General features: G+C 45.8%; 1 protein-coding gene across 2 annotated transcripts in view; it reads right to left on the reverse strand.

Moving 5' to 3' along the window:
• STOX2 (storkhead box 2) overlaps nt 1–24,319 on the reverse strand; it is a 102,735-nt gene that overhangs the window by 11,905 nt on the left and 66,511 nt on the right. For both annotated transcript variants that reach the window (XM_027598194.2, XM_027598196.2), the window contains exons 2-3: nt 7,192–7,344; nt 51–2,316 (exon numbers count right to left, since the gene is read on the reverse strand). In XM_027598194.2, coding sequence (XP_027453995.1) covers nt 51–2,316; nt 7,192–7,344 — 2,419 coding nt within the window. The remainder of the gene's footprint in view (nt 1–50; nt 2,317–7,191; nt 7,345–24,319) is intronic.

A 24,319-nucleotide genomic window follows, 5' to 3' on the forward strand; every position in this document is an offset into this window, starting at 1 on the left:
GTGCGTGTGAGTGTGAGTGTGTGCGCGCATGCAGAGATGCCTCTCCCTACCGTGGGGAGTTGAATCCACTGTCCACAGTGATGCTGCTACTGTCCATGCTGTCGAGGCGTGCTGAATGGGTGGCTCTCTGGTTGCTGCTACTGTCGGTTTCTTTTGGGGCAAGGAGGGTGAGGTTCTTCTCGAATTTCCTCTGTAAGTCTCTTTCCTTCTCCCTCTCAAGGAGCCACTGCATGGTGCCTACATCATCTCTGTTTTTTTCCTCCTCCGTGTTTTTGTTTGCCCCTTCCTCGGAGTCGTCGTCATCGGAGACATTGTAATAGTCAAAAGAGGCTTCCTGGTTCCCCCCTGACTCCTGCTGACGCTGGGAACCAGGCACGGCTGGTGCCACCGAGGTCCCCAGGGGCGGCTCCAGTTTCTCACATCGGCCCGGCAGTGTGTCAGCAGGTGTCTTCGGGAGAGATTTGAGGAGGGACAGGCTCGATTTGTGATAGCTGTTTACAGACAAGGTGCTGTGGAGAGGTTTGAACAGTGTGTCCTTGCTGAATATCTCTTTCCTCTTGTCCAGGCTGCTGGGCTCAGCACTATGGTGCTGGACAAGGCGTCCGTTGGCAATCCCTTCGGCCACTGCGCCGGAAGCGGCTGGGCCTCCGCCTGGCCCTTTTGGTGACTCCTCCTTGTGCCCTACAGGCTCTCTGGAAGAATGTGGGGCCTGCCTATCAGACAGCGGCAGTTTTTTCACCCCTTCCGCCAGAGTCAGAGTGTCATGATCCTCTTTGTTCTTTCCCAGAGGCGATGGTGCCGTGAGGACTGTCTCACTGGACGTGTTGCACTGGAAATAGTCATCTGTAGCTGTTTTTGTTGGACAGGAGTTGAGCTCCCCATAGGATGGCAAACTCTCAGGTGGTCTGCCTGGCTCCAAAAGGCTACATGCGCTGGAAGGCTCCTTGCTGCCACCGACTATTTCTGGAATACACACCTCTTTATAGCTTGTGGACGAAACATGAGCCCTTTGATGGCCAATTGTTTGCGCAGGCCTTAAAGTACTGTCGTCAATGTAGGACTGGCTGGGCGTTTGGTCATCTTGGCTACAGCCTTCAGCCAGGTCTTCAGGCGTCCCCAGCGAAGAAGCCCCCAGAGGGCCCTTCGAGTTATCCATGGATCTGGATCTCTCCTTGGCTTTGCTGGATCTCTCATTCCTGGACCTTCGGTCCTGGGTATGGCTGTGGCTTCGGTGCACTTTTGAGTGGGAGCTTCCCCTGGAAGGCTCAGGAAAAGGCATCTCAGTTCTCCTTTTGGCCAATTCCCCAGACACATCCCATTCTGGTGTCATGGGGAAATGAGACTCAATCACATTCGTGTTGCTATGCATGATGAAGTTATCTCCTTTGTGCTCAATGATGAAGCAGCCTTCCCTGGGTGCCCTGGTAAGAGGATCACCGAAGTCATACTCTCTGTCACCTGGGATGTCCAGAGGAGAGCCATCCGAAGGGTCTCCTTTAGATACTCGTGTCTTGCTGTGCGACCGAGACTTCCCGTGGGACTTCCGATGAGCCCTACTCTTTTTACTTCTTCCGCTGTGATGAGCCGAAGACCCGGCTTTACTCCGATGCGCTTTTTCTTCTTCAAGCTTCTTCATTAGTGCAGTGTGCCTCATGACATTTTCCACGGTCAAGTCCGGGTTAATCCGCCTAATGATCTCCATTTCCACTTCCCTAGGGATAGTAGTTGGTGTGTCTTCATCTCGCAAGGGCCACTCCTCCGGAGGAAACTGGGCGGAGAAATTGGCTAGCTGTTTGGTCTTATCTTTTTTAAAACTTAGCCGGAATAACTTTAGCCCAAATTTTTTGGACTGCTTTTCACTATCTTTAGGTTTTGAGAGAGTTTCTGTCTTATAAGAAAAGTTTACAGTACTTTTGCTCTTTTCAGTGGGTGGCACCTGGCATAGTGAAGGAGGGCAATAGGGGTCTTTGCAGTCCTTGGCAGGTTTCCTCTGCAGAGTGGAAGCATGCATGCTGTGCATGTCTTCTCTGCAGCAGTGGCAAGAGTCGCAGTGGTTTCTGGGCAATGTTCTTTCCCTGACGCAGCCTGAGGCAGAGGGCGTTATGGTTCCGGGTTGTGGAGAGGTACACTGAGACCTGTCAGGTATCCTCTCGTCCAAATGGTACCATTTACTGTTAGTTCTTATGAGAGAAGGAGTAATGAAATAGGTCTGTGGGGTCACGATGAAATAGCCATCTGGAGTTGGGTAGATCTTCCTCTCCCGTACCAACGTGTTCAGCGTGTGCCGTAGGATTTCTTGGCTCGGGGTGGGAACACCTAAAACCAAAGGAACATAGACTCATGAGAATGTAGAGGGAACTTGCTGCCGGTTCCTGACTTCTCAGAATCTACTATGGACCGAATGTTTGAACCCCCGCCCCCAATATTCCTATGTGCAAATCCTAATCCCTGATGTGATGGTACCAGGAGGTAGGGCCTTTGGGCGGTGACTAGGTTTAGATGAGTTCCTGAGGGTGGGGCCCTCAATGATGTGCCCTCATAGGAAGAGGAAGAGACCAAAGCCCCCTCCCTCCGCCGTGTGAGGATGCAGCCGTCTTCAAGCCCGCAAGAGGGCCCTCACCAGACACCAGAGCTGCAGGTGCCTTGATCTCAGAGCTCCCAGCCTTCCCAGACCATGAGAAATAAATATCTGTTGCTTCAGCCCCGCCCCCGCCACCCCCCCCCCCCCCCAGTCTATGGGATTTTGTTCCAGCAGCCCAACCTAAGACAAAATCCTACGAATTTTGCCAAGCTTCCGAGTATCACCACATGGCAAGTCCGCAGGACTCGGAGCTATTCAGGAAGAGAGAGAGATGGAAGCCAGGGGCAGTGAGATTGATACTGTTGTCACGAGGCCTTTCCTGAACGGAGCCATCAAAGGCAGAGTATTTTTAAAGGAGGGGAAAATGAAAAATGTTTTACATGATGTAATATATACTTACAAAAAAAGCCTTTCTTGATACAAAGAAAACTAGGGAAACTGGGTTGAAATAGCTGTCTTGGCATTCGAAAACAAACAGGACGCATACAGAGGCTACCGTATACACTGGAAGCTACTTTATACACTCATTTTTCAAGACTAAGCTTACTTAATAAACTTAATTTTGTAAGTTACATAAAAGGGCAGTTGGACTTGACCATGGCTCATGACGCACCCAGAGCCCAGAGCCACACTGCTAGATTCAAACTCCAGCTCCATCACTGTTAGTTGGTGGTGGTGGTGGAGTTATGCAAACTCCCCTGCCCATGCCATTCCTGTGTTTAAACCTAATGCCCCAAACCTCAGAATGTGACCATGTTTGGAGACTGGGTCTTCATAAACAAGTTAAAATGAGGTCATCAGGGTGGGCTCTACTCCAACATGACCAATGTCCTTCTACAAAGGGGAAATTGGGCAGAAGGACATGCACAGAGAGAAGACAATGTGAAGAAACATTGGTAGAAAATGTCCATCCATCAGCCAAGGAGCGTGGTCTGGAGCAGTTTCTTCCCTCACAGACCTTGGAAGGAATAAACCAACTGTGCTGATACCTTGATTTTGTAGTTCTAGCTTTCTGAACGGTAAGACAATAATTTTTTTTTTGCTTTTGTTTAAGCCCCTTGTACTTTGTTAGGGCTGTGCTAGAAAACCGATACAGCTGGTATTGCCTTAGGCAACTTAACTAACCTCTCTGAGCCTCTGTTCACGGCCATCAGAATGAGGATAACAGCAGGTACCCTCACAGGGTAATTGTGAGTTTAAATGCATTTAAGGTATGCAGAGCAGTGCCTGACATATAGTGGGGGCTCTGTAAACATTAGCTATTAATCGTCTCAACTTTGGGGCAGGACCCATGGAAGCCAAATTACCTTCAGAGAACATCGTGTAGCAACCTAGAACAGCAGGGTAAACTAAGTTTAGGCTTCCACAATCCTTCCAAAACTACAAAAGTGGGATATGAAAGCATGAGTAATGCATGGCCTGGGAGAGCGTCCATGAATGCGATGTGACCTGCCCATCCATCCATGTTACCATCTTCAGAAGCCATCCTTTGTGACCAAGGTGGAAAAGGCAACATTGCTTATGAATAATGTACTGTTTAGTATAATTATTTAATTTTTGCACTGCATGGTCTCCCTTTAGTCTAGGGCTCTGCTCTTGAGAGATGTACGCTGGCGTTTACTCAAATGGCTTCCAGGCTGGTATAATACAATTTTAAAAAAAATTTTATGATAGTTTCTGCACAAAATGAACTCCATGTGAATTAGTGATACAACCCAAACCATATATATGAAATTCTTGAGTGCCGTCATAAAACAAAACATGCTTACACCTAAGAGAAGCAACTTAAAAGAGCTTTTGTGCCCTACTCCCAACCAGGTCCTTCGGCTGAACAAGTTTGGCGGGGGGCGGGCACCACTCACACAGACTACCACTCCCAAGATGAGACACTGTGCCCACTGCAGCCTCGTGATGCCCACTGGGGTTGTGTGGCACAGCTATGCGGGTGTCAAATCCATACCGAAAAGGAACTGTATCTGACATGGCAGCATGCTTGCAATCGCTATTGTAACAGACACAAGTTCTTCCAAAAAAATGGTAAGGCTCATTTATAAGCATTCATGACTGACCCGTTTACTCTGCTGCTGTAATAAAGGAAAGCTGAGGTGTAATCCAGAAAAACAGCTAGTACTATAAACAGAATTTGCTGACTGTGGGTCTTTCAAGCGCCGATCATAGAAAACTTAGAAACCTATACAAAATCATGACCTCAGTGTCATCATGTTTACTTACCATTAAGAATAGGTGCTCGGATTGTTCCCAAAGGAAGGAATAAGAAGGAGTTTCCAAAGAGAATTTACGTCTAAAGTTTTCACATCTTGGATTTGAAGTTTGTCAGTCCAATGATGCTTAATTTGAAAAAAAACCAAACGAGAAACATTCCCTGTCCACTCCCCTTTCCACCCTTCTACCTGCGGGTTTTCAAAGCTTTAACTGCGAGTCACTGATACTTGGGATGATTATTTTATTACGAAGCCCCTGTCGAATGACTGGTATTTTCAGTTGTCTGTGAAATGCAGACTCGCACGAGAAATCTGCAGGGCTCGCCCGGGAAAGAGATGGCTGTTTTCAGTGTTTGCACATTCCACCGCCACCAGATCCCAGTCCCAAATTCACCACGAATTTGGATTTTGAGGGCTTAAAGAACAAAGATAAGCATTATATCCAAATACAGCTGAAAGCTGACTTCTCTCCTTTTCCACGCCTTTACATCTTTCCAAAGCAAAAGCAGGTATCTAAAAACACTGCATGTCAACGGGGTGCTACTTAGACTTCTAAGATCTCTTTCATCCCGCAAATCCGACAACTGTCAGAACGGAGAGCACACGCACACGTTCTTATACGTTAAGCATTTTGGACGGAAGCTTTCAGTCGGCTTCTTTGGATTATTTCTTCTCGTGTGTAAAGAACACTGGCTGAGGGAGAATTCTGCGAGAACTGACGTAAAGGGGATGAGTTGGGAGATAGAACATGGGGTATATAATGTTAACATTCTCTAGCAAAATCGAAAGCCAACTTCAACCCCATTAGCAGCTCTTTCTCTGACGGTCAGCTTTCCTCCCGGGAAGATCTGACTGTAACAACTCGACAAGTACCAGTCTGATTGAAATGATCACTCTGGATGGATGGATGACGAGTGCTTACTTAGCTGTGAAGCAAGTATTTCATTCTTTTTATACTTTAAAAAAATTCTTGTTTCTGTAATAGAAACCGGTAGACAAAAGTTGTTTTCAAAAATTCAACCAATATAGAAAGGTGATAAAAGGGTTCACATTTCAGTGTGTCAGACATTTTTACCAGAAGGTTTTCACTAAAAAAACATTCTTTAGAATCTGAATGTCCAAAACAGTAATAGAGGCCCAAATCTAGGCTATTCTTTTTATTTATAACATAGGCATTAAATATGAGAATTCAAATATTTTAATAATATTCGGTTAGACTTCAAAACTTGTCTCCTTTTCTAAAGAGGATGGAGGACAGGTGGAGCAGAGCCACCTGGGCAGGTCCAATCTGGATCAGCTGACTCCTGGGGAACCCAGAAGCTAAATAAATGTCCATTGTTGTACGCCACTGATGTTCTGTGATTGTTACCCAGCATTTGGGTAGTAAAAGCTAACGGCTACAGCCTCTAGTTTCTGTTTACCGAGGTCTCTTCTAGGTTGCATAAAACCTGTGTCAAGGGTTCATTTTTAATGTAAGCATAGGTTGGAGTCCAAGCCAAGTTGGCCAACTGGTGGCCCAGTAATGTGTTTTATTGGACTTGCATGTCACTGGCACACGTGTGTTAAAATGTACACGCACACATGACACACACACACACACACACACACAACTGCCAATAGTGAGGGAAGTCTACAGATTTCACATAAAATTGAAAGTCCAGATTCTCTTGAAAAAGTAGGAGATTTGTAACTCTGGCAGGCTTCTACATTTTGGGGGGGGGGGGGTGTCAATACACCGGAGCTGAGTAGTGGGCCGCCTCCCTCGAGATAGGGCATGCAGGCTTTAGCTCATCACCGTTCCCACCGTCTTCTGACACTGGAGACACCCAGTGCCGATCATGCAGCAGATGGCCTGTTGTCCTCTTTTACTAATATTTAAGAGAAAAGGAAACATCTTATTTTTTTCTTTCAAAATGGGATCTTAACTGATTTATCAAATATCAGATTATTAAAACTCATCAAGCCATGACACAAGCATGCAAGACCTGTTTATTTTTGACATTACTGTCTCTTTAGTGTAATCCCCTGGGACTAAAATTTTCTGACTTGCTCCCATGAATCATGATGTTCATGTCTTTAAAGAAGGTTATGGTGACGTTGAACAGAACCTTGGTAGTTTTTGCCAGAATTCTTCATGGATTCTGATTTAATGTCTTCTTCTCAGTGCCAACTTAAAAAGCATTGCAGTAATACCCGAAGACGGCAAATTATTTTTGCGGTAACAGAGGTGCCTCGGCTTTTAATTACAGAACTAGGAAAAGCTTCCTTCCCATTTTGGCAAAGAATTTTTTTTTCTATTACATTTAAATAAGAGGAACGGTCCGTGTGATGTCCTCGAGCAATGGAACACACACCTATCTGGAAAGTGTTACGTTCTTTTCCCGTTACCTGGGAAGCACGTGGTCAGGTGCTCCATCAGCGCCTCTTGGGTGACAGGTTTTCTGGCGGAGTTCATTGCTGAGATGGCCAAGCAAAGGATTTCCCCGAGTGGGATAAACTGAGATTGACTGATGGGAGACATGCTGATTGGTGACACATCACCTGCAGAAAGACAATTTTCAAGTAAGCAGTTCATTCAAAGACCCGGCCTTTCGTCTCACACACACACCTCCACACACACACACACACACACACACACGCACACACGCACACGTGCCCCTTCCGTGACTCTTCCCTGTTCCCTGTATTAGGAATGGGATCAACTCTGAACGCGGAAGTTTGTTACAGCCACGGCCAATGCCACACAGGTGGTAAGACATCCACAGAAGAGTGGACGCTCCAACTGCTTCAACAAATAGAACGGGCCTTGCAAACCGGAGATCTCACTGAAGCAGACTTAACGACTGAAAGGCGTACAACACGAGCCTGAAAGATGATCTCTGATTTTATTAACTCGGAGCTGGTTTATGTCATAACTGCCATTCCCATCTCGACAAATGCACTTGTGGAAACTTGAAGATTCATTCATTCTGATGTTGAGCGCTCTTTATGTGTCCCGCATCTGCTGGGGGCCTGGGATTTACTCGGGACAGGGTCATCTCCCCTCCCCTGGAAACATCTCTGCTCTCAAGGAGCTTCTACGTAAGTGGAGGAGGCAGCGTTCACAGTTCACCCGAGAAGGCAGAACAACAGACACCGGGTTAGGAGGGCAGGGTGGGGATGCAGCGGCACCTGGGCGTGAGGGCGGGGCTTAGACGCAGGAAGTGCGAGGTTTCCCCACGGATGTGCCTGGGGAATGTCCCTGAATCCAGGGCTGAAGTAGGGGTGCGCCTGGTGGCTGGAGGTGTGGGGGGTAAGGGTAAGCAGAGTAAGGGTAAGCAGATGTTTTCTGGGGAGTAGCAGAGAAAGGGCACAGGTGTGCAGGGACAACCGTGAGGAAAGAGCTGAGTGCCCACGGCCTTCATCCTAGGAGGGACGGTGAGCCCCCGAAGGCGTTTCAGGAATGACAAAGTCAGAGGTGAATTTCAGCAAGAGGAGGGACCGGAGAGAGTAGCAGAGAGCAGATCGCCATCCACAAGGGACTGGGGCCGCCTGCACATGTCTGCGACTAGAGGAACCAATGGCGGCAGGGGGTGGGCTGAAGACCCAGCAGCAAGGGGGGTTGTTGACAAAGGCTCCTGAAGAGTGTCGGCATGGAGGGTGTCTGTCTTCCTTTCTGTGATCTTCATATCATGATGTGGCGGTTTGCAAGTTATGTTCCCAGGACTCCTAGAATTCCCTGGAAAGACTTCTGGGGTGGGAGTCGGGGTGGGGGGACCCAGCAGAGGGAGAGGCTGAAAGAGCAGGGAGGTCTGACCCTGACCCCTGGGTGCCACCTGTTTTCGTACACGGGGGCTCTGTAAGGTTTCGCTTGAGAAAGGGCCCTACAGAAAGAGGGTGAAGTTTTCAGCAGAGCAAATATCTGTGAGCTTCAGAGCTTATTTCCCACACGTATTTACATAATCTCTCCCTTTTTGTTTCCTAAGCATGATTTCTCTGTCGTAGTAACCTACCGTGGCTGGACAGATCCCAGACTCGGGTCGGCCTGTGGCCCGAGCAGCACCCTCCTGAGATGGTGTCAGGGTGCTCTGGGGTGGCCCAGCCTCCTCACTGTCGGGGCACTTAAAACCGTGCCCAGCCGCGATCCCTGGTTGGCTGGGAGCCCAGAGGCCCTTGGAGAAAGAACCTGAATGTGCTTTGATGGACTAGATGGGAAACCAGGCCAACAGGGCCTGAGAATGAAAACCACCAGGGGAAGGTTAAGTCTAACAGGCGTGTGGATGAAGCAGCAAGACCCCGGGGTCAAAGGGTGGAGCCCTACATCTCCCACCAAACCAGCTCAGTTCAGTGCTCCCCTCTCTCCTGCCCCACTCAGGGCTCCATTCTCTGCAAGATGCGGGTGAGAAGAGCAATTTTCCCAGTGGTCAGAGGGAGGGGGGAGGACCCAAACCCAGAACAAGAGAACAGCAAAAGGCAGGAACTGACCTTACTGAGAACCCACGAACTTTGGGGGCCTATGGGTTAGAAATATCGTAAAGAGAGGCCTCTTGCAAACATTTGGTGGGGCAGCAGTGGGCAGAAATGAGAACACGGAATTTTGGGTGTCACTGGGGATCTGAGTTTCCTTCACTGGCTGATAAAGCCCAGTTCATATTGGTGACTCAAAAATGAAGGAATTATGTGGGCTGGGACCATCTCAGTGGGCAAGTGCGCTACTGCTTAGCACACTGTGTATCTTTTTAAAACCTGTTGTGCCCTCAATTAAAACAAAATCTAATGCTAAAGCCTCCTGGGGTGGTGGTGAGGTGCAGTGGAGGTGGCACTTTGTAGCTGTCCCTGTTCAAATCTCTCCTCCCCACCATGGGCTCCGTAGCTCAGCCGCGGCCATTGGAAGGATCTTCTCTGGAAATCCCTCCCTCTCCCTCCGCCTTCTACAGGAATGGACGGGGACACTGAGGCTAGGTTCTTGATGAGTTGCCAGGTTCGCCACGCGGACCTCAAAGTCACTTGGGATGATTTTAAAAATGAGATGAAAAAGCAGCTAGGGTCAGCGGGCCCCAGGGGAGATCAAAGCAGATTCCAGCACCCTTGGACCCACGTGCCAAATCTCAGAACACCGTCTGAGATTTGCCTACCATGATCAAGGACTTCTCAGAAGACTAAGGATACAAAACCACTAAATGCGATTCTTTTTTAAGACCTCACGCCCAGGTCTACTTTTGAATTTTGTATAGGTTCTGGGGAACTTATGCTCTCTGTTAGCAAAACTAACCACTGCAGTTTAGGCCACGGTTGTCCTTACGTTTTAGCGGAAATTATGTGTTGAGTTGAACTGCCATCTTCTAAAGTTAATTTCTTTACATTCATCACTGCCAACGACAAAAGCCAGCATGCTTCGAGTGTGTCTGAATTGCATTTGTTTTAGAAAAGCTCAGTTTCGCCCTAATGGTGAATGTGTGCAATAACTTTTAACTCAGGATCTAGAAGGGAATGGAATCTGGATGCTCTAAGTGACTCTCTCAACCTTTCATTTTTTTTTTAAAGATTTTATTTATTTATTTGAGAGAGAGAGAATGAGAGACAGAGAGCACGAGAGGGAAGAGGGTCAGAGGGAGGAGCCCGATGTGGGACTCGATCCCGGGACTCCAGGATCATGACCTGAGCCGAAGGTAGTCGCTTAACCAACTGAGCCACCCAGGCGCCCTCAACCTTTCATTTTTATACCACACTAAGATAAATTATTTCCCACTCTCTTCCGGTCCCCAACCCCATCGGCAATCCTTGTCTACGCTCTGCCCGGATGCCCCCTGGATGGGCTCCTTTGCTCCATCTCCAGTGTTACCCCTCCCGCAAAGCTCTGCCCTCTCCCCTGGGCCACTGGACTGGCTTGATGACTGTCAGCTTTCCCTTCTCCACTGAGCAGCCAGGTCTTAGAAAAACAGAAAACTCGCCACCTCCCTGCAAAATGTCCTATGGTGACAGCCCACTGCACCCAGAAAGAGAGCAGAGTGCTTCACCAGGCCTGCGGTAGCCCACAGGGTCTTGGTCCGGGCCTGTCCAGCCACCTCTGGGACCAACACCCTGCTGCTCCCCACTCCCTCTCTTTTCCACGTTCACAACTTCCTCTGTTCTCTGAACACAAGCTTTTTCTCAACTCAGGGCCTCTTCATTTGTGGAGCTTCTGGGAGTCTCCTTGCACAGACCTTTGCTGGAGTGGCTTCTCCTTTGGGTCTCAGTTTAATCAGGGAGCCCTGTCTTGACCACCGATCCAGTGCTGTTCCCATGCTACGGGGGACACTCCCTCATGTTGCCCGAGCATGATATGTGATGTACAGAAAATACATCTCTGGTCTTTATCCCCATTCCCTCCTCCTAAAACCCGTGGAGCGTCCTAAGTGATGAGAGAGAGAAGGTGTCTTGGGTTCTGTCAATAAGGTGACTTTTGGACCCGAAGCAAAGGATGGGGGCTGGAGGCCAGGGGCACTCACCCTGTGGTTAAAGGGTTGGAACTTGCAGGCCTACTCCCCAGCCTCTGGGAAGACTGAATCAGTCACCAATGGCCAATGATTTAATCGATTACGTTTCTGTAATGAAGCCTCCATAAACACCCAAAGGACGGGGTTCAGAGAGCTTCCAGGCTGGGGAGCACATGGGTATTTGGGGAAGAGCGGCGTGCTCAGAGACAGCATGGAAGCTCTGAATCTCTTCCCTGTACTTCACCCCACGCAGCTTTTCCATGTGGCCATTCTGAGCTGTATCCTTAGACAAGAAACTGGCACTCTAATCAGTAAAAAAGCTTCTCTGAAGGGCGCCTGGGTGGCTCAGTCGTTAAGCGTCTGCCTTCGGCTTGGGTCATGGTCCCAGGGTCCTGGGATCGAGCCCCGCTTCGGGCTCCCTGCTCCACGGGAAGCCTGCTTCTCCCTCTCCCACTCCCCCTGCTTGTGTTCCCTCTCTCGCTGTCTCTCTCTCTGTCAAATAAACAAATAAAATCTTTTTTTTAAAAAAAACCTTCTCTGAGTTTTACGAGCCACTCTAGCAAGTTGAGTCCGAGGAGGGGGTCATGGAAACCTCCCAATTTATAGCCAGTCCGTTCAGAAGCACAGGGCTTTCCATTGGCTTGGAAGGGGGGCAGTCTTCTAGGAGTGAGCCAACTTGTAGCTACTTTGTGCCTAACAAATTTTTTTCTGAGCCACTGTAATTCATATTGTTTTAAAAAGAAAGGGTAAATAGTTTTATGTCAGCTTTATTTTCTTACAAACTTTCCATTTAAGTATGGTCCTCGGGGAACATTTGTCAAATCCAAAATAATTCAGATAAAACCTGTGGGATCTGATGCTCTCTCCAGGTAGATGGTATCAGAAATCAGCCCAATTGTAGGCTGGTGCTAGAGAAGTGCTTGGTGGTGTGGAAAAACCACACACACCCCTGACTTGGTGTCAGAATCTAAGCAAGCTACTGTCCTCACTCTCTGAATGTGTGCATGTGTGCACGTGCGTGTGCACGTGCGTGTGTGTGTGTGTGTGTGCTGGTTTACTGTCTGCCTCACCCACCTGACTACAAGCTCTGCAAAAGAAGAACACATGAATGCTATATTCCGACTATATTCCCAGTGCCTAGAATCAGGCAGAGGTTACATGAGACACTCAGTAAATGTTTGTCGAATGAAAGAATGAATGAATGAATGAATGAATGAATATCCATTTATAACACTGTAATCCTAGGAATTACCCAGGGTATTTTAAGGATTGTGACTTCCCTCACATGTTTTTGCTAAATAACTGCAAAAGAAACAAACAAAATCACAAGAGACCAAATATACTCAGCCAGGCAATTTCTAAGACCCCTTCTCTTAGTTTCATCAACAACAGTGCACCAAAACACAGCAGTTGACACAGAAAAATAAATATATTAAGTGAGGATCAGGACATGCATTTAAGATCTATATTAAAGGAATCACAGATATCTCTTAACACAACACAACACATTATTCAAGTGTACCATGATTTTCTACGGATCTTTTATATAAGATCTGCTTAATGAGCCAGCAAGTCACTCTTAAAATACTAGAAAATTCGGGGCATCTGGATGGCTCAGTCAGTTAAGCGTCTGACTTTTGATTTCAGCTCAGGTCATATTCTCGGGGCCGTGAGGGTGAGCCCTGTGTTGGGCTCCATGCTCAGCAAGGAGTCTGCTCAAGATTCTCTCTCTCCCTCTGCTTCTGCCGCTCCCCCCACTCACATACTCTCTCTCGGTCACTCTCTCTCTCTCTCAAAATAAATAAAGTCTTTAAAAAAAAATACCAGAAAGTTCTTCCAACAACTGGACCACATTTAACAGTCAAAGAAGAAAACAAGGGAATGTAAATACTGCTGAAACATCACTGGTCACCATAATCTACAGAAACTACCATATTGTGTATGAACTACGTCTGTAATTTATGGGATGGATTTTTCTCTTGTCAGAATGAGTTCTGAACGCATTCATAAAGACAACTCACAGCTACTTTGCAGGCTAACAAATTTTTTTCTGGACCGCCACAATTCTGTCTTGTTATTCTAAAAAGAAGGGGGTAAATAGGTTTTATTTCAGCTTTATTTTCTTACAAACATCCATTTAAGTACCGTCCTCAGGAAGCATGTGTCAAATCCAAAATAGTTCAGACAAAACCAAGCACAGTGCCCTGGACAGAGTAAGCAGTCCATAAATTTCTGGTAAGCAAATTTAAAATCTGAGAAGACATGACAAGATTCCAGTTGTGGGCACGCCTTCTTGATTTTAAGAGCATTTACCGTTAGAGTCAAAATGCCTCAGGGAATATTGGGACATTGCTCTTATTTGAGGTACTGGGCAGCTGAGAAGCATGAGGGTAGAGCAAAGAGCCCAGGGGCCGCGCAGGGGAGGAGCGGAGCGCGGGGAGGAGCGGAGCGCGGGGAGGAGCGCGGGGAGTCCTGCAGGGGCTGGAGAGCGCGCATGCGCACGCAGGCAGGAAGCAGCGCAGCCTGGGGGAGCTGGGCGCACCTGGGCACAGCTGGAGCATGCTGCGGGTGGGATGGCGAGAAAAACAGGAGCCAGGTAGATCCTGGGCTGACCGGAGGCTTAGATCTCGTTCTTGATGCTGATGGGACACCTTTGCGTGTGTCTGTTCGGAGGAATTACGTGATATATTGGTGGTAGAAAATCATTCTTATGCAACTGTGGGAAGCAAACCCCCGAACGATGACAGCCACCCGGGCAGCTGACAAGGAGGGTCTGTCTGGGACGACAGGCAGAAACCATGCACACGCCGACTTTCTCTAGCCTGTACCGTCTGCCACTAGTTATTTCCACCTCAGAAATCTCATCACGAACATACATTTTTACTATTGAAACCGCCCCCCCCCCTCTTCTCTTCCAACTTTTGGCCAGTTCCTTTAGTTGGAATTATTTCAAAAAAATTCTTCCTCACATAATTCATCCTTTCAAGAAATACATTTGAGAGCCTGTTATATATTCAATACCTTTAGGCACTCACGTTGCAAAATGGGTCCTATCTTGGTTCTTCTACTTGTGTGCCAAAAAAAAAAAAAGGTACTGTAATAAAGCTCTGTTCTTTATAAATGCCATTTTTTTTCAGTCATTAATTTAGGTTCTCTGTACTCTCCAACCTCTGCATCTGAGGGAGGGCAACACAGCTCCTAAGAAGACATGACTTTCAAGACAATTCACATCCATCTCTTCCCAGATGATATCTGCAGCTTTCCAAAAGATACCTCGCTAGAAAAGCAAACATAAATCTATTTCCTTCCATCTTAAAGTACCCATTTTCATACAACTCGATAAGAAAAGGACAGCCAAGATTTTTCCAGGAGAACTACATCATAATAAACTACACCCTTGAAAGGACCCCGAAGCTTATCTCTTTCCTTAGCCTTCTTTAAATAATCTATTTTTTTCAACCACCAGCATTATGTTTAAATTATCCTGTTTTCCCGTTTATTTTTAAACACTAGTTTCCGCTGTGAGTATCAATTTAATCTGTATTCTGGATTAAAGTGATCTTTGACCCTAATGAAGTTTATGAATCAAAGCAACCTACTTACCAACGCAGTTCTGAAATTGTACTAATTTATAATCAGGAAATTCCCAACACATAAAGGCATTCAGGAGATATTTTGATAAGTGCTCACCCAGTCTCTTGTAACAAAACACAATTACCACTCTGGGTCTGTTTCCTCATCTGTAAAATGAGGGTTTGGAAATGATGTCAAAGATCCCTTCAGGCTCTCTATGATTCTATGATTCCGTATCAATGCAGCAGATTTCTGGCATAAAAGCATAATACAGTACTCATGTGTAGCTCTATTTCCATCTTGCTGGAGAAACTATTTTAATACTCAATCCACTCTGAAAAAAGTAGGCTTTAATTTTAAAAAGAATAGCAACATATACTGGCCATTCATCTCCTCCCTTGTAATAAAGGCTTCATCGTTTGCTCTTTCTAATTCAAAGTCTTGCTCAGCTTCACTCCTCAGGACTAAAGTGTGCCTGTTTTTGTTCTCCGTGTTGCCAAAATTAACACTAAAGTTAAAATTATAGATGCCAATAAAATTACCACATGCGGTAGATACTGTGACTCGTAAAAATGGTCAAACACGCCTATAAAATGTAGAGTGGGTACAGCAGCAACACAACGTATTCCTTTCAGTCAACTATTCACAGGACTCCCGACATGCCAAGTTTTACCTGAAACACCCTTGAGCCTGGGGAAATCATAAGTTCTCTGAGATTAAGCGAACAATGTCTCTGATGCAGCACATCAGACAGACCCTAGGTTTTACAGTGTCATTCAATTTATTAGCCCCAATTTTATGTATAAATGGTGTTTGGTTCTCTTAACAGATGGTCTACTACAATATTTTTTAAGAAGCTGCTCTAGAAGAACACATATTCCCCTCCCATACCCTCTCCAGCAGACAGCAACCCCCTTGCAGGAGGGCAGAGCATACAGCTCCCATTAACTCACATGCTGCGACATTTTAAACAGCTTTCTCTCGAAACCAAATTGCTATCCTTGACTTTCAAATGTTTGTATTTGAAATCTAAAAGGAAACTGGCATTGAAAAGGGCCCCTTTACCAGTTTACTATACGTTTGGTTTAAATGCCACTGATTTCAGAAATTTAAGGCTGAGCCTTCACTGCAATCTTTGATGGCAGTAAGGATGACAGTTTTTTTTTTTTAAGAAAAGGAATTTTAGAACATCTAGAAATTCTACAACAGCTTTTCTAAAGTTTCCTGGTGCTTTATTTCAATACATGATGGGTCTCTTAAAGACGGTCTAATTCCTAAGCTATCATAGGAATAAATGGTCTCAATTCAAAAAAGAAATGTAAGTGAGGGGCTCCCATTAGTAATACCAAAGTTAATGGTGTCCGTCACCTATGACTTTACTAAGAAACTTCACATGAGAGTAAACAAGAGCAATCACGGTGGCCTATGATGCCCATGCACGCATGTCTGTACACACAAATGGGTTAAGGTCCATCACATCCCCTGAATCTTCCTGCTTAGCAGTCTAATGCGTAGACATGCAGCTACTAGGTGTAATGATAAATCAATCAGTTCACTGGTTTATAGAAGAAGCCCATTACCTTCCTTACTTCACAAGCTTTCATTAGTCATATTAGTTATCGCTCTCGTTCCTGACATTTGACTACTGATAAAAACTCGTCGCAGGATAAGCAGAGATGGGCAAGCCAGAAAGGAGGGGGGTGACCAATGGACAGTGATGGCTGAGAACCTCCTACTAGGGGGCCACTGTCACCATCACCAGGGACGACCACGACAGCTTTGTAATCATAAGCAGCTAATGCTGCTGGACCATTCTGCTCTTGCAATAGATCTGTAGCTGAGAAGTTAGGATGGAAATATGAGCCATCAGGCCAATTATATGCTTCAGTAATTCAAACCTTCGCTCAGGCTCCACATTATCGCCCAAGTGCGGTGTATGCTGGGCACTATGGAATAAATCCTAGCAGCGTGAGATTCACAAGCAGGCACTCAAATGTTTGTTGAATACCTAGGTACTGCACATACGGACACGGCAAGGTAAGACCCCGCTAACTGCCAGACGTTTCCATCACTGACTGCCCCTTTGCTCTCTAGACGCTCATCCAGGGCTAAGTTACAGCCATTTACCACCAGAGACAAAACCATGATGACATGCCAGTCCTAGTTGACAACAATTAATAAGACCTCGCAAAGGTCCCGCGATCCTGTGAGGCACCTGGCCAACAGGAGTCCTGTGGAATACAGCATCGTCCTCCTCTTTGCTAGAAGTGCATCACGCAAGACAGAATTGACATGCTTCTTTTAAGCTACCATATACTTCTCTTCCAACTCCATCCTGTACCACAACCCAGCCTAACACCAGAGCCATATGAGATGCTCCAATTTCCACCGACGATATCTCTCAACGAAAATTTAATACATCAGTCTGACATCCCCAGGGTCATTCCCTTCCACTGCTTATACGTTAGAATCGCCACAGCTGTTCTCAGCCTCGGTACTCCCTGCTTCACCCCTTCAGGTAAGGCAACCACACTGTGACTGATTTCTCTACGATGCAATTATACCAGAACAAGAAGGCCTAATTAAATACAGTTCAAATATATATAAATGCTGACAGTTCCCAAATTACAGCAAAATTATACTGAATGACTGTTACCAACTCCCCAACAACCGAACATTCTAGCAGCCCTTCCAACGGCCACAGAGGCTATTATGGAAGAACACGGAAGAGTCTACTGGGATGAAGACTTGCAGAGGCCAGAGAGCACCCACAGAGAACACTCCCAACTACCTGTGCCAACAAGGAACCTTCCTCTCCAGAGTCTGGCATCACAAGACAGGGGTCGACCAACACTGTAGGTTCAGAGCCCAGGTCTGCTCCTCATTAGTTGTAGGACTTGGAGCAAATTATTTAATTTGGGGGGGGGGGCGCGTCGTGATTTCTCCTTCAGTAAAGGGCACAAAGTGATGTTCCCTTTACAGAGCTGAGGGGATTAAAGGAGGAAGGGATGTTGAATGCTTACACTGTCCCTGGGACCAAAAAATATCCGACAAATAGTAATACTATTACAATTACCTTCCCTGAGCCTATTTAAATTTATTCATTTTACTCTTTCATGGTGTTTGAATTTCTACCAGTAGGAAAATCCTTTGGATCTGAAAAGAAACCTTTTTTTTTTTTTAAACAAAACTGAGACATCTGAGAGAAGGCCAAGAAGACAACAGTCTGTTACACTAATACGAATTAGTTTAATCAGACTGCCCACCTCTAGATTTTTAATGTGAGCATGAGCACTGAGCGAATGGAAGGGTTTGACTGGGAAGAAGAAAAGTTAAGATATATATATATATATCTTATATCTATGTATATAACTTAATATGTCACACCACCTGCTTGACACACACACACACACACACACACACACACGCACATATATGTATGTATATATATATCTATGTAAACAAATAGCATTGGGCACGTATTACTGGGCTGGGGGAGAACGGTCTGAAAGCAAACGGGAAGCATGCATTACCCAGGGACTTTGGAGAGGAGAGCACCAGAAGATGGGAAATTGTAGGGGTAGACAATTACAAGGACACCGAAGAAAGTGGGCCTATTTCAAAAGTTTGGCTGGGCCAATCTCTTACCCAAGAAAGGAAACTCAGCACTTGAGTATGAGCACCCTTAGTATTAAAGACCAGGGACACTAGGAGCTACATAAACTTTGACAGAACCATGATGGTCACCCCTTGTAAGGAACATGTCCTGTGGGATTCAAGACAGTCACTTTCACATAAATATTCAGAATTTAGCATACCCCTTACCTACGGATGGCTTGTCCTATAATATTCTTCCTAATCGAGTAAACCATATCAATGTCCACACGTAAGGGCCTCATCTTCACATTTGTTCTGAACAGTAACAACCCTTTACGAGCAGCACGCAGCGTCATCTATAATCACATCTCAAGGTAAGACCAATCATCATTTCTAGAGTCTGAACTCCCGACATTAATCTACCCTGGGAAGACTCTTAAAATGAACAAAACAGTTCATTCTTACCCTCTATGACAAATGAATGCTTTTTAAACTGCCACTCTTCATAATCAACTATTTCCTGAGTGGTTTCCGTGTGTAGGGAACTACTAGGAGATGTGAATTGTGGAAAAGGGCATAAATCTTGATCCTTGTCTTCAATTGAGCTTATGATTTAGGTGGGGAAACATGATATAAATGTGTGAAAATATAAGCAATTCTAACATATTCAGATTACCATTTACAACACCCTTAGAAGAGATACAAGAAAATACATGAATGACTAGCAAATTAACTCCCACGATAGGAATTTATTAATATATAATTATACCCATCTCTCCATAGAGAGAAATAGCAATTCTCCAACAGCATTAAGAAATGACCTCCTCTTGAGTAATCAGGGAAAGGTTTACGGGAGAGGGAGACTTTGAATAGGGTCTTTAAAGATGAATGGAATTGATGGATGTGAGGACCTTATATAATTACTGTATATTCTCAACATACTATGATGTCACCAAGCATCCTTCAAAACTGACTTGACACCCTCCACTTTGCTTTGAAGATGCAGAGCGCTATCACAAAGAAGAGACATCTTTGACAGTGAAGAGAGGAAGCATGCTTTCTTCCCCTCTGCAAAAGGGTGAGCTATGGGGACGGATATGAAAGCAAAGAGAAAAGAGATATTCAAGAAGCCGATCCAATACATAGTTTGCATTTTAAAATGTTCTAATTATTATTTCAAATGACATAAGGGATTTAGTACTCTCAGAAATATCTTTAATGACAAAGAGTTGCTAAACCTATAAATTTGATGGGATGGTAAAACCATGCTTTCGGATGGGCCAAGTTTCATTCTGGAAACACAGCGTGTAATGGACTTTGGAGGACCCCGTTTTGCCATCTCACTATTGAAAAAGAGAAAGCTTTAGCCCGTGGATTGCTGTAAGAAAACAGCTATGTAATAATTTGACTCCTAAAGCAGACTCAGAAGAAATATGCTTGCTTCCATCGTGGTTAACAGCCACCTCAATCTGATGTTAGTGTTGGAAACAGTCCCTGAGCATATGAATCAGGAGCACTTGGATTTTAGTGCACTGCATGTAGGTTAACGGGCCAAATAACATGCCAAATTTCAGGGACGATTTTAATTGAGAAGAAAAGATGTCAAATAGTATTTACCGAACGCCTCCATCCGAACAGTGGAAGAGATACTACGGCTGATGGAAATCTGGAGCAGTTTAATTCTTCCCTATTTGCAGATCCTACACGCTGTCTGACTTTTCAATTCTGACATGACTGAGGATGAATCATGCATCTGGTGGGCAGCCTACGTGAGGCGCTTCTGCTGCCTCCAGTGGAGGCCACACAGGCGTCCTAACAGTAAGACCGCCTCGCAAAGGAGAGCGCACCCTTATCAGAGCGGGTCTAGACATTTTACCATATTGCTTCGCACACAACAACTCTTGAAAGAAAAGCAGGGGAAACCTACCTGACCCTTTCTGGACTGGCTCCATCCCCCAGGTAGCTTTGACGCTAAAGCCTGGTGCATGCTAGGGGGTTGCACCCAGGCACAAGAAGGAGCCAGTAACAGAAACGGATGTCCTAGAATCTGGAATAAGAAGAAAGAGTAAACCTCCGAGTCATAATAGCCTCAATGAGCATTTCAGATGGGCTACTGAGGGCACGTGGAACACAACAGGAATCTGGTACTTTACCTTCGCAGATCTACTTTTTAAAAATGAGTTCCAGAACTCTCAGCTCTTCTTACCTCGAGATACTGGTTCAAGTTCGGTTCAAAAGCTGGCAAAAAAAGCACCTTAAAAAAAGGCTCTGTGAATGTACTTTGCTGGTGAACAATTTTAGGAGAAAAAAATAATCCTCTTTACCATTCTTTCATCCTATTTGCATGGAACAGCTGGGATCTGTCCCATGCCTATCCCATACATCAGAACCACTTGTACTGAGCCAGCATCCCGCTGCAGTGCCTCGGGAATCTGCAATGTCACTCGGCTCCTGCCTTGTTCTCTGCAAAGTGAAGTCATAGGGATGGATCAGCCAACCTGACTTCTCACTACCCTGCCCAGAATCCTTTGTGAACTGAAATGAGTCATCGCTCCAAGAAAAGCTACAGCCTCTGGTTGTCTGTGCAGGTTCCTTTGTCTGTGCAGTGTGGAGATACGGGGCTGGGATTGTACCCCAGGCCCCCGGGGCTGCAAGGGGTACATCCTCCTCTCTGAAAGGGCCCGGGTCCCCTCCCGTGCATTAAGCACCAACTCAGATTTTTTTTTTCATCATTAAAACAGCACAAAGGGCACATACCTCCGGATGCTTGAAGGAAACACACACACACACACACACACACACACACACACACACACACACACACACACAATTAAAATGGATCTAGCGTCGTATACTCACCAATCCGTCATTATCAACCTGACCCATTCTCTCTCTCTCTCTCTCTCTCTCTCTCTCTCTCTCTCTTTTTTAAGGCTGGCTTTTCATGGTGATGAAGGACGAACCTCCCTCCTGTGTGTAACAGGCGGTTCTACTGTACACCGGATCAAAGTTTAGCTGCAGTGAGCTATTTGTCATGAATTCCAGTCACCGCGCAAGCCCTTGCAAGCCTGGCTCTCCTCGTTCCCCGCACAGCCGGCAGGCTTGCAGCAAAGGCGGCCCCGCAGTTCTCAGCTCGCCGCCCCTGCCGCCGCCGCCGCCCAGAGAGGCGGTGTTGGGAATGAGGTCACTGTGTCAGGAACTCTGCTCGCAGCGTGAGCCTCTCTGCAGCTTGCAACACCCCTGAAACTGCACCGAGCGGTACGATTTTTTAGGTCGCTGCTTCCTCTGCTCTTTTGAAAAACAAAAACAAAAACAAACACAAACCTGTGTCTAAGATCAGTAAAGGCAAAAACAAAAACAAAAACAAAAAAACCCCATTGCGTATTTGTGTGCAAACGTCTGTTTCACGGGACTGTTGGTGCTGCAGCGCGCTCCTCATCAGCCCTGCACCGACTAACTCGTGTGCACACACACGTGTGCGCGTCGTATTTATAGACACGCATACACACAGAGCCATAGAGAAAATGATTCATCTCTATTTAGAGTACAAGACACCACATATAAACATCTCCAGGGAAAAAGTGGGGTGGGAGTTTGGCAGAGGGGAGAGGAAGAGAGGAGTCTCAGCAATCACGCTGCAACCACAGAAAAATGGAGTCTGGAGGAAAAGAATCATTAAGGAAGAAGTGAATTCTGCTGTATTAGCAATGGTGCTGCCCAAACCGCCCCCAAAGAAGTAATACCAAAGCGGGCGCCTCTCCCTGTCTGAACTCGGGAACCGAACAGATGCCAAGAAATTATCCAATATGCAGAGACCAAGTAGATTTGGGTGGCAGAGGGCTGCCTATACAGCAGGTAGCCTACCACAAATACAAAGTGGAGGGTGCAGCCAGCGCTGGGATTTCAAAGATGTAACGAATTTCTCAGACCATCCCAAGTCACTGAGGTAGAAGGATTCTCCAGGCTCAAGTCCCACCACGATCAGATCCTCTCTTAACTTCTGTGATTTAGCCTGTCATCCACCTCTTCCCGCAGAAGCTGGGGCCTCATCTGAGCCTGGGCAGCCCCCCCCACCCCAGGCCAAGGTCCTCCCTCCCCGAGCTGAGTGAGTTCTGTGACCCCACACCGTGATTCCCATTCAGCCCTCGGAAAATAAAAAATGTATAAGCCTCTTCTGCCTGACAACTCATGCAGTATCTACAAATAAAAATCCCGTCCCTACATTCCAACTCATTTCTTCTCCCATTGCCCACAGTCTGGGACACTTTGTAAGTAGGCACATTATATGCTCATTTATTGACTGACTGATACACTTGGTCTTAACATTATTAAACAAAACATCTTCAACTCCTTCAACCATCTGACATTTTCCAAATCCTCTGCCCTCATGATTTCCCTCCTTTGCTTCTGCTCTTTCATACCAGCTTCCCTCCCAAAATGTTGTACGAATAGCCGAGTACACTTTTGGCTGCGTTTTCCCCTTGGCTCTACACCTGCCTTGTTCGGGACTCCATAGTCCCATGGCCTAAGCCTACAGTAGGCTTTTGGCCGAGTCACACCGTCAACCCCCAGAGAACTTCTTCACATTAAGTGCTAGTAAATGAGGCCTCATTCTTGCACTTTAAAAATCCTCATCAGTAATGCCCTCTACATTTCATCAGAAATGGTTTGGTCTTGATTTTCCTTCCTGATGTATGATTTCCTCTCATTTGATATGCCACCTAGACTCTCATCCACGACATAGACTGAGCCTGTGGCCCAGCGCCAGGGCCTCCCACCGAGACCGCTCACCTTCACTCAACTCCCTTTGAGTTTGGTTGTGTCTTTGGTTGTAAATCTACCAAATCCACCTGCCCTGGCTCACTCTTGTAAGGCACAGTCTCATCACTACAGATTAGAAAGTATGCTGAATAAACCCCTGCACTTTAAGAATACAACGATGTAACTATATAATAAATGTATTAAAAATTAAGATCTAAATAGAGATACCTTTAGCTCTGGCAAGGTAAGAGCCTCTGGGGAAGCTCTGGGCCATTGAACCACCTCTTGGTAGCTAAAATTTCAATTTTCCTCTATGATATAGAAAAGGTTAAATAAATGGATAAAGAAAAAAAAACACCCAAAGAAAAAGGATGGAAAATTACAATAAAAATGTATTCAAACTTTCTAATATCCAAATATGTATGTTTCTCTCTATACATGGGTCTCTTGTGCCCATATTAGAAACTCACCTAAGCTTTCCAAGGACCCAGTAAAGTAAGTACTGTTATTATCCCCATATTAAAAAGAGATTAACTGGGGCGCCTGAGTAGCTCAGTCAGGTAAGCCTCTGACTTCGGCTCAGGTCATGATTTCAGGGTCCTGGGATCGAGCCCCACTTTGGGCTCCCCACTCACCTGGGAGACTGCTTGTCCCTCTGCCCCTCCCCCTGCGCATGCTCTCTTTCTCTCCCAAATAAATGCATAAATAAAATCTTTTAAAAAAGAGAGAGAGATTAACTGCCTTCCTCAAGTTCCACAGCTGCTAAGTGGCAGAAGCAAGATTTGAACCCGGGGCAAGAGGCCCCAGGGTCTGTATTGTTTTGTTTTGTTTTGTTTTTAATGCAGGACTTTATTATTATTTTTTTCTTTCAAAATTTTATTTAAATTCAAGTTAGTTCACATATAGTGTATTATTCGTTTCAAGGGTGAAATTTAGTGATTCATCAGTTGCATATAACAGCCAGGGCTCATTCCATCACCCAGTTACCCCTTCCCCCCGCCCACCTCCCCTCCAGCAGCCCTCAATTTGTCTCCTAGAATCAAGAGCCTGAGCTTTTAACCAACACGCTTAACTGCCTCTCAACTATTATAATAAAATTACCACTAGAAACAAAAATTAAAAAAAAAAAA

Source organism: Zalophus californianus, chromosome 2 (assembly GCF_009762305.2).
Source record: "Zalophus californianus isolate mZalCal1 chromosome 2, mZalCal1.pri.v2, whole genome shotgun sequence".
Classification (NCBI taxonomy): Eukaryota; Metazoa; Chordata; class Mammalia; order Carnivora; family Otariidae; genus Zalophus; species Zalophus californianus.